The sequence below is a fragment of the Mus caroli genome, chromosome 5 (assembly GCF_900094665.2).
Source record: "Mus caroli chromosome 5, CAROLI_EIJ_v1.1, whole genome shotgun sequence".
Lineage (NCBI taxonomy): Eukaryota > Metazoa > Chordata > Mammalia > Rodentia > Muridae > Mus > Mus caroli.
Window position 1 is genome coordinate 99,817,538 of NC_034574.1, and position 11,104 is coordinate 99,828,641.

The 11,104-nt window shown below is 40.2% G+C and overlaps 1 protein-coding gene across 1 annotated transcript in view; it reads right to left on the reverse strand.

The window, feature by feature from the left end:
* Hfm1 (helicase for meiosis 1) overlaps positions 1 to 10,501 on the reverse strand; it is an 88,673-nt gene extending 78,172 nt beyond the window's left edge. Inside the window, 4 exon segments of the mRNA XM_021163373.2 lie at positions 3,338 to 3,638; positions 4,833 to 4,945; positions 8,912 to 9,009; positions 10,325 to 10,501. Of these exon segments, the coding sequence (XP_021019032.1) occupies positions 3,338 to 3,638; positions 4,833 to 4,945; positions 8,912 to 8,982 (485 nt within the window). The 5' untranslated portion in view covers positions 8,983 to 9,009; positions 10,325 to 10,501.
* Between the last annotated feature and the right edge of the window lie 603 nt (positions 10,502 to 11,104).

Consider the following 11,104-nt stretch of genomic DNA (forward strand, 5'->3'; position numbering starts at 1 on the left):
TCATGAGATATGCTTTTAAATCTGGGTCTAGCTTTTCGGGTGTGTTGGGTTGCCCAGAACTGGGAGAGGTGGGAGTGCTGTGTTCTGATGATGGTGAGTGGTCTTGGTTTTTGTTAGTAAGATTCTTACGTTTGCCTTTCGCCATCTGATTATCTCTGGAGTAGTTGTTATAGTTGTCTCTAGTTAGAGATTGTTCCTCTTGTGATTCTGTTAGCCTCTATCAGCAGACATGGGAAACTAGCTCTCTCCTCTGAGTTTCAGTGGTCAGAGCACTCTCTGCAGGCAAGCTCTCCTCTTACAGGGAAGGTGCACAGATATCTGGCGTTAGAACCTCCCTCCTGGCAGAAGATGAAGGCCTGAAACAGGACCTGTCCCAGAAGCTGTGTTGCTTCGGCCTGTCACAGAAGCTGTTAGCTCTAGTCCACACTCCCACCTCCACAGACTAGTCTTGGAGGGATCCAGGAACCAAGATGGCTCCCCCAGGTGCTCCGGCAAAGCCCTCCTGGGCAGGGCAGACACCTGTCCTCTGGCAGAGAAGGTGCTCCAATGTCTGGAGCCCGAAATGGGGTCTGTCTCAGAAGCTGTCCTCTAGGGACCTTGGGGGTGTCTGCCAACTCTGCGTCCAGGTGACCAAGTGCTGGTGCAGACCGGAAGGGACTTGTGACCCTGGTCAGGCCGAGTTTCCTGCTTCTCTAATGCTGTCTCAGGTCCCACGTGATTGGATTGGAACAGAAGTTTTGTTCCACTCACCACTGGTTCTAAGATCGTGTGTAGAGTCCTCTAGGGGACCTTGGGGTGTCTACAGACTCTGTGCCCAAGGTGACCCAGTGCTGGCGCTGACCGGAAGGGACTTGTGATTTATTTGTTTTTATAGTTAATGGTTTGCATATAATATGGCACAGGAAGCCAAAGCACAACCTCAATATGAAAATACAGTAATAATCACTTAAATAACAATCTCTTCAACTCTGATCCTTTTAGGAAATAGAAAAATACTGGTAGTCCTGTGTGTATTAAGATAAAAGCTACTGCAGTGTGAATGGCAGAGAAAAACAAGTGATTAGACAAAGAACTACAGGAGGTAAAGTAAACAAGGACAGGTAACAAATCTGACCTGAAAGTTTCCCTCTCTAAGTACCAGCTTCCACGTTATCAGAAGGTGCCATGCAAACTCCCACAGGAGGGATGCGACCAACAGTTATACCCAGCTGTGACACCTGTGAACCACAACAATGACCAGCATGGCATGATAACCTAGGGGTGTAGCTGTGGCCTCACATTTGTTGCATGTCTCACATCTCTAGCTGGTTGTAAGACCCACTCACCAGAAGAGAAATCATGCTGTTACAGGAAACCTAACCAACTACCCAGAGCTAGTGAAGTCATGGCTATTAGAGGAGAACCTGCAACTGCCACCTTACTAAACCAGCATAACCCCTGACACCTAGTCACAGCATCTTATGTCCACACATCAGTGTAGTCCTCACTCTTCATCAAGAAACCTTCTCTTTGCAACAGTCTGAGACATTACAGAAAAGTACAACTAATCATGAGTTGTGGAGTCTAGTTCCCATGGCTACATCTACAAAACACTTCTAAACCTAAGTCTCAGAGAATGCTGTGGAACTGGGGTGAGAAAAGACTGTGAGAGCCAGAGGATCAGGGAGTTTGTTGTGATATTGTGTTTCCTAGGAAGATCAGACCAGTATGAGTGCTGAAACATGAGCTGAACAAGGATGACAACACATGTGAACAGGGATTTGGGGGTAAAGATGCCCAAGAGGCCTCAGTCCTATAATAAGAACTACAGGCAACCAAGGAATGCTAAGGATGGGACAAATAGTCTTCCTTGGGAAGAGCACACCAACTGGTTATCCAATATCAAATGGTCAACCATGAAAATACATACAAGTAACATAATCAAACTCAACAGTTTGCACTTATGTATTTAGGAACATACATGTATATGCATATATGTACATAACAACATTTAATGAAAATAGAGTCTATGCTTTTAAAAGAGAATAAGGATGTGTCTAAGTTAGTGTTTTACTGCTGTGAACAGGCCCAATGACCAAGGCAGCTCTTAAGGACAACATTTAATTGGAGCTGGCTTACAGGTTCAGCCTATTATCAAGGCTAGAACATAGAAGTATGTAGGCAGGCATGGTGCAGGAGGAGCTGAGAGTTCTACATCTTTATCTGAAGGCTGCTAGCAGAATACTCACTTCCAGACAGCTAGGACTAGGATATTAAGGGCCACACCCACAGTGACACACCTACTCCAACAAGGCCACACCTCCTAACAGTGCCACTCCCTGGCCCAAGCATCACAGGTTTAGAGGGAGAAAAGAAAGAGGAAATGACATTATTATAATCTCAAAAAAAAGAGAGAAAAAATTTTTACAAAGAAATACAATCAGAAGTGTAACCTAAAATAATCCCAGTTCTCAGGAGGCTAAGGCATAGAAACTCCCAAAACCAAGAGATTGGCCTGCTAATGTAAGATTTGTTTGTTTTCAAGTCGTTTTTCTCAGGTATGTTAACAGCAGTAGGAAGCTAACACATGTGAGAACATATAATATACATACTTAGTTTCTGCCCCTGCTGGCTTGTCACTTTACTGTTAATCTATTCATCTTCTAATTTATGAAAAGGGTCATTTTGGAGTGTAGCCTAAATATATTATTTAGAACCAAGCATGGCAGAATATGCCTTTAAAGCCAGTGATGAGGAGGTAAAGGCAAGATTTCTGTACTTTTGAGCTCAAGCTGGTCTACATAGTGAGTTCCATTTTACCTAGACCTGCATAATGAGATCCTGTCTCAAAATAAAACCAACAGTATACATATGTATGAATGAATGAATGAATGAATGAATGAATGTATGCATATGTACACAGACTTACGGCTAACTAGAAGTGGGTTTAGCATTGTTTTATTTTTGTTTTCAGCTTTAACTTTCAGTATGGCTAATTATTAGTTAGACATAACCCACCTAAACAAAAGCTGAAATTCCTCAGAAAATTTTAAGTATTAAAGATTACTGATAAGAAAAGCTTGAGAATCTTTGCTCTACCAATAACTGTTGTTAAAATAACTGTCACATTACAAAACATTTAGTGAGTTAGTTTTAGTTATCCACTATCTGTACCATCGCTGTAAATGTTAAGCTCCTGAGGGAAAGGACATATGGTTCCTGAGTGGAATCCCAGGCCTGATTCTCATATAAACATGCCTTGTTACTCTCCCTCTCATCTACATCCTAGTATATTTCTTTTCAGTGTACACCTAATATTTAGATTAGATTACTGAGTATTGTTTAACTTATTAGTTACCTTTTTTTGAATGCTGATGTGCCCTGTCTGTCTTCTGCCACATCATGTAATTTTGTATCACCAGGACTCTTTGAAGATGGACTCTTAGCACCCATGTGATTTTTATATTTCTGAGAAGAACCATACATCAGCTTCCCAGCTACATGTGACATGTCATTGTTATTTGATCCTCCTAAATTTAGGTAATCCTGTTCATGTACATTACAGGAAAAATGGAATTTTTGTGTTGGTGAAATACAATTTGTGTCTTCATTAATGATCTTCAAGTTTGATGTTAACATTCTTGGCATCTTTCCTTTCCCTAGGGGAAAAGAAATATACTAATTATTAGTTATTACATGTTCTTCATGGAAACAAATTTTCTAAATAATGATAAAATTTTTTCAATTACACATTTCTAAAGAGAGCTAGTGACATGGTTTAGTGGGTAAAAATATTTGTTGTCAAGCCTGAAAACCTGAGTTCTATTCCCAGAACCCACGTGGTAAAGAAGATAACTGATTCCTACAAGTTGTTCTCTGACTACACAAACAGTGACAGCACCCACCCCATACACGGACATACTAAGTAACTGTAACAGAATTAAAATATGCAAACATATAAAGTATGAGTTATAATAAAACATTAAAGTTTCGAATATTACAAGAACCATGCACTGAGCATGCTTGTCTCGGGAGACTGTTTTCTAGTATGGGGAATGACACAGGCCCTCCTGTGTGCTAAGCACATGCTCTGCTATATCACTAGCCTGACAATGCTAAACATTATCTCAAACTATAGATAATCTACTGAATCTTGTTTTTTTTTTTTTTTTTTTTTTTTTTTTTTTTTTTTTTTTTGTTTTTTTTTTTTTTTTTTTTTTTGGTTTTTTCGAGACAGGGTTTCTCTGTGTAGCCCTGGCTGTCCTGGCACTCACTTTGTAGACCAGGCTGGCCTTGAACTCAGAAATCCGCCTGCCTCTGCCTCCCGAGTGCTGGGATTAAAGGCGTGCGCCACCACGCCCGGCTGAATCTTGTTTTTTTCACTGAATACACTTCAGAATTTGGCTTTCTGAAAACTTTACCATTGTAAAGAACAAGGCACATGCGTGGTAGTGACTATGCACTAGGTAAATGTGTACAAACAAATGTGTGGTAGTGACTATGCACTAGGTAAATGTGTACAAACACATGTGTGGTAGTGATTATGCACTAGGTAAATTTGTACAAACACATGTGTGGTAGTGACTATGCACTAGGTAAATGTGTACAAACACATGTATGGTAGTGATTATGCACTAGGTAAATGTGTACAAACACATGTGTGGTAGTAATTATGCACTAGGTAAATGTACATGTTTGTAAGAAGGTGAATGTTTAGATCTTGAGATTTGATAGGCATATACAAATCTTTGACTTTTATTCTATTAAAAAAGGAATTAATAGTTTAATATGTCAGATTTTTATGCTGCCATAAACTGCATGAGTTTGGCTTCACAAGAAATATGACAATTTACCTAATAGCTTATAACTTTCCATTTCTTCCTCTAACTCTTGAATATCTGGAATTTCTGAAATCAGTGGAGCAGGAGGGAGAAACCAATCCAGTGATTTTTCCTTAACTGGAAAGCTATATAAAATATAAAATGTGAGTATATGTTAATAAGGAAGGTCTATCAAAAAACATTTATTTATTAAACACTACTTGGGTGCAAACTCTTAGACAAACATCCCATAGACAAACTTTCTGTCATGGTTTTGCTTTATCCCTGTGTGTCAATGCTCTCAATATCATTTCCATGTGTCACAGGACTGATGACACTGCCACAGAGGAACACTACCTAAATGATGGCTAAAACTCCTCTTCATCTTCTTCTCAAACTGTAGAATTTAAACTACTGTATAAAACAGATTACTTGTGACACACCTCACCTATAATCATGGGTTATCAACAACCAGCATGTAAATGTGTTACTATGTTCTAGATTATTCCTATACCTATTAAAATTAATACTCTAACAGAAGTATTTTTGGTCTATAACTATTCATAAATCACAGAAAATCCAAGACAATCACAGAAACTGACAATTTCTTAAAGGCTACAATAACTTGTTGCTCCAAGTGGGTACCTTTACCCTCCTTGTCCTTTAGCTGTGACTCTGTTAATGATACTGCTTAAAGTTTTCTTTTCTAATCAAAGTTTCTTTTGTTTTATTACTACAAAAAATACGTAGGGATACAGGAAATGTAACTGAGAAGAAAGAGCACCATATATCATTACTGCCTAGTCCCAGTGTTGGTAGTAGCAGTTGCTGCTGCTACTGCCTCTGTTTCCTCCTTCCTTCTCTTCCTCCTCTTCCCCCTCTTTAAATGTAGGAGGCTAAGCTTTCTGAAGTGACAGTCTTACTTTTCTACCTCTTATAACCTAGCACATACCTACTCTGCCCATATTTTCCAATAAAAAACTATGGTACATTATCTATGTTTGACAAACTGCCTAACAATAGGCAGAACATTTGAAAGTAAGGATGATATCAAAGGCTCTCAGGAATATATGCCAGAATGGGTCATAAGATTCGGTACATAGTCCTACTTGTAAGTATAGGATTAACTTCTGAGGACCCCATATACAAGTTTCCAAAGGTCCTCTCCTACTAGAGTCTCTCAGGCACATTGAATTCCCTATGTCATGACCTGAGACAAGATACATGAAGTGTTACCAAGGAATAAAGCTTGTTAGGGATTCAGTCCACAGGGTTTTAACTGAAGACTAATCACATAAGTACCCCTAACTGACACATGAATTCCAGATTCCAGAGGAGAAGCAGGTTTTCAGCCTGAGTCATATTACTGGTATAAACACTTTCTGCACAGTAAGCCACTATTATAGTTAATGGTGGGGAACTTCCTGAAGGCTAAGTTCTTAGACTCTAGTCAAAGGCAAATCCTGCAGGCAGACCTTTGTAAGTATAGTGCCTCCTTTTGCACAGGAACAATTTCAGAAAAAATCTAAGAAGATAATGAGTTACAAGCTGACATCTAGCTCTATTACTCAGTCTCCTCACAAAATTAAATTATCCTTATGGTTTTTTTTCCTACAGGTACCATCTCCTAACCACCAAAACCCAAACAGTACAATATTTTCTACTTACTACATACAGACATACATTGGGTCTTCCCAAATCTCCCTTACAATAATTCTTAAATGAAACATTTCTTTACATTTCTACTGTTCTTGTTCTAACCAAAGCTTCTTTTCAATCAGTCTAGGTCCCTGCCCAAGATATGATGCTGCCCTCCTTCAGAGTGAGTCTTCCTATCTCAACTAAGCCTTATGAAAATCCCTTGAAGGCATCCTCATAGACCAATCTAATCTAGACAATCCCTCACTCGGTTTCCTTTCTCAGGCTATTCAAAACTGTGTCAACCTAACAAAACGAATCAGTCCAATGTCCACATAGGCCCATGTGTTAAAGGCTTGCTTTGGTTAGGAGAATGTGAAACTTTCATAGGTAAAAGTCCCAGGTGTAAGTTTGTTCACTAAGGTGTGGATCTGAAGAAATACTGAGAGACTGGCCTCTCCCTGTCCCTTTGTGCTCCTCCTGTCACAGGTGACGTTTACTCTATTCTATCATCCCCCCAGGACACACTATCCTTCCACAGTCCTAAAGCAACAGGTCAAGAGACCACAGCTTCCAGCTGTGGGCCAAATACCTCTTTCAGTTTTAAAAATTATTACCTAAGATGTTTCTAACAGTAATGAATGATGACTAACACAACAGTAAATAGAGAATACATTCTGTGCCTCTTCTTTCTGTTCAAAGATATTTCCTTTATTTTGCTTGGAACTTTGTCCTGCCTCACTCTCATACCCACATATGGATGTTCTACTATTCATTCATTCATTCATTCATTCATTCATCAATTTGTAATTTTTATTGATACCATATACCAGGTACTGTTTCAGGCAATAGGCTTTACATTCATCTAACACCCAGAACAAATCCTACACTTCCTAAGATATCTCCATAGGTTCTCAAAGATTGTCTTCTTTCTTTCTTTGTACAGACTCCATAATAATTCTCATGGCCCTTGTGCAATATGTATACATAGACAGATAATAGATAAAAACAAGGAAAGAAATAGATAAACCTGATAATCCATCTTGAGTGTGAACACCTCCGGGCTTTATTTCTACTTAAGTCAGCAGGACTTAGTATAATGCTTCTTACACTTAAGTATGTTGTTCAAGAAATGCTCGATAATTTAATTCCTTAGTTTTTAAAATATAAACAACATCCAATATTCTTATTCAAATATTTAACATAAAAACAATTTACCCACAATTAACTTTTCTGGTTTATGTCTCACTGCTTCTGTTTTATGAATCTCATACTCTAGGCAATCTTTACAGACGGTCTCCTGAAAGTACTGTGAACTATCCTAGCTCCATCCTTGCTTGTTTGCTGTAGTATTCTGGCATCAGGACTTACTTTCTTACTGCTGAAAGAAAGATCGAAGCCCTGAAAGCATCCTAAAGCCCTCCCTTAACATGAGAAGCCTAGGTGATCTCCCACATCTGAAAGTTCATTGCACAGATACACCTGTCATTTCCTTTGAACATGTTTTGATTTTGGAATTAGTCAACATTTTTTAAAAGATTTATTTATTTTATGTATATGAGTACACACTGTAGCTGTATAGGTAGTTGTGAGCCTTCATCTGGTTGTTGGGAATTTAATTTAGGACCTCTGCTTGCTCTGGTCTGCTTGCTCAGCCCCACTCGCTCCAACCCAAAGATTTATTTATTTGTTTATTTACAGTGTAAGTACACTGTAGCTGTCTTCAGACGCACCAGAAGAGGGCGTTAGAGCTCATTACGGATGTTACAGATGGTTGTGAGTCACCATGTGGTTGCTGGGATTTGAACTCAGGACCTTCAGAAGAACAATCAGTGCTCTTGCTCGCTGAGCCATCTCACCAGCCCCTAGTCAACTAATGGCCTATTCACACGTGTGTATTCAATCTTGACCATGGCTTTAATAGTTGAAGTAAAAGGGCTTTTCAGTCTTTTTTTAAATCCTTTTCAGTGCCCAAACAATATTTGATATTTGAATGAGTAAAAAAAATTTAAATGTTTTAACAAGGCAAAAAAACAGAAAATTTAGAAGAGAGCAATCCACACATGAGAAACATCTGACTGACTTGCACTCCCTGCTGCTGTGGCCTTTGGCATTAATCTTCATTCCTACCTTCACTGAGCGTGTCATCACACCTGGCCTCCAGCACAGCGCTGGCCCACTCTGTCTCCCTTCTCAGCCTGAGCTATTCGATCATTACTTCTAGTATTTATCTTGGCCTTAATCTGACAAATCAGGTATGGAAGCAAACAAAACAAAATCTATTTTCAAACTATAACATTTTAAATAATAAACTTCAGTTACTCCATTACGTTTGAATTCTATGTTTTCTGAACATAAAACTGAAATATCAATCTGTTCACTTTTTATTTATTTTAGGTTATCAGAGGGAACAATTAAAGGTCCTTAGAATTATAAAACTGAAAGTGGTGCATTAATAGGTAAGGCTTACTTACTTTTCAGTTTCATCTGGGCTACTGAAAAACGAATTATCCATGGAAAAGAAGCAATCGTCTGGCTTCGGCATTGTTGAAAAACAGACCTTGTCTGAAATCTATAATTTAAAAAAAATGTGGTTTATATTTGTTTACAGGTATCTAAAATATAATTTCTAGAAAAGTGTATCAAAATCACTAATTTTCCAGAATGCTTTCTTGAATATAGTCACAGACAATTCTTTGAACTCTGTCTTCTGTAAATGTCTAAATGCCTTAGCAATGGAGTGTACTCTTCTCTGTTCATTCCTGTGTTCCCCACAGGTCTTTCTCTTAAAATTGTAGCAAAGCTTAGAACATACTTCTCTTCCTCACCTAGCAAATTCCACTCCATCCTTCAGTGTGTGGATCCCCATGGTTAAAAGCATACCTTGCTCCTTTTTCATTTAAATTATCCAACCCCACTGCACATCAAAATATATCTTGTTTTTCTAAATTCTGAAGCATAATGAAGTGTTCTCTAGGCCAAAGAATGAAATTAGATGGACAAATCATAAAAAAAAACATTTCCATTCCTTACGTGATAGATGATACACCGCAAACTTGTCCTCAGAACAGAAACTAAAAGTTTAACAACCACAAGAGCACCATCTCATGGCAACAAGCCCATTACCAAGTTAGAATATGTCACCAGTATTAGAGACTTCTCTAATAAAGACAAAAAACACATGCAGGAGTGATCTGGGTAGGAAGGCTACATCGAGAGCACCTCTTGATAAATGCACAGGAGAGAGGCTAAATTCTGCATCCACTTCAGGGTGCTTCTTATAAACCAGAATATTGTGGGCTTTCACTGTTTTAGTTATTTGGTCTACCACCCCATATTTATTTATCTTTCTCTTCTCAATGTCTTCCCTTCTTAATTTCCCAGTCTCCCCTCCATGAGCACCCCACTCCATCCCTCCTCCCCTCTGCCTCTGTGAGTGAGCTCTCCCACCCAGCCACCCAATCCCACTCCTTCTCTAGGGAATCAAGCCTCCACAGGACCAGTGCCTCCCCTCCCACTGATGCCTGACAAGATAGTCTCTGATACATATGGAGCAGGGCCACAGACCAGCCCATGCATGCTCTTTGGTTGGTGGCTTAGTCCCTGGGGCTCTGAGGGAGTCTGGTTAGTTGGTACATTGTTCTTGTTTTCTTAACCATCCAGTCACCAACAAAAAGAAACAGCAAAAACTAAAACAAGTAAATATAGTCTATAAATGTATAAAACAATTTGACTACCAGATAAACAGGTCGCAGTGTGGACTCTAAAAATACTTGGGGCGATATCACTTACAGAATTTTGCACTATATTTCTGTATTACACGGTGAGACCTGTTTTTTGTTTGTTTGTTTGTTTTTTTGTTTTTTGTGGATGTAGCCCATACTGACCTTGGCTGAGACTGGCCTTAAATTGATCCTCCTGCCTCCACCTTTCCAGGGCTGGACTATAAGCTTGTAACACTATGCTAGGCTCTGAAATAAGAACTTTGTGACAAATTTAGAATATCTAAACCTTAAACTTTAATTAAAAAGTTATCACCTTACATCAAAATGTAACAACGTATTTCTGACAACCTTAGTATCTTAATCTCTATGATCTTTTACTTGTTGTATAAAAGTACTGGACAGCGGGTTCCTTATAATTTTTGCATCTGAAAACATACTTAGAAGCGAGTGGATCACAACAGCAACCTCAACACCTGGGAGGTGGAAGACGAAGCTAGGCAGGGATAGCCTAGGCTATAGAGCGAGGACCTGTCTCAAACAAACAACTGAGTACTTATGTCAGAAGCGCACATGTCCACGCGTAACTACCGTGCAGAGGCCCAGGCCCAGCGCGACCACGCACCACAACTGAGCGCGAGGGGAGGACAGCGGACTGGAGAACAGTCCGCAGTGCGGGGCAGACAGGCCCGGCGCGCTCCGGGCGGGAGGCTGAGGCGACGCGCATGCGCGCCCTCCCCGCCGCGCCTCCGAACCCCCCACCACACTGTGCGCCTCAGGCCTCAGGCCGCGCTCCCTGACGGGAATGCGTGGGAGCCGCCCGCTCGCTCGCCCGCTCGCCCGCAGAGGGCGCCCGAGGCCCCGCTGCCCGGCCGGGTGGTCCACACCCCACACATCCCCTCCCCTTACCTCGCACTTCCCTCCCCGTCACGCGCCTCCTTCCCC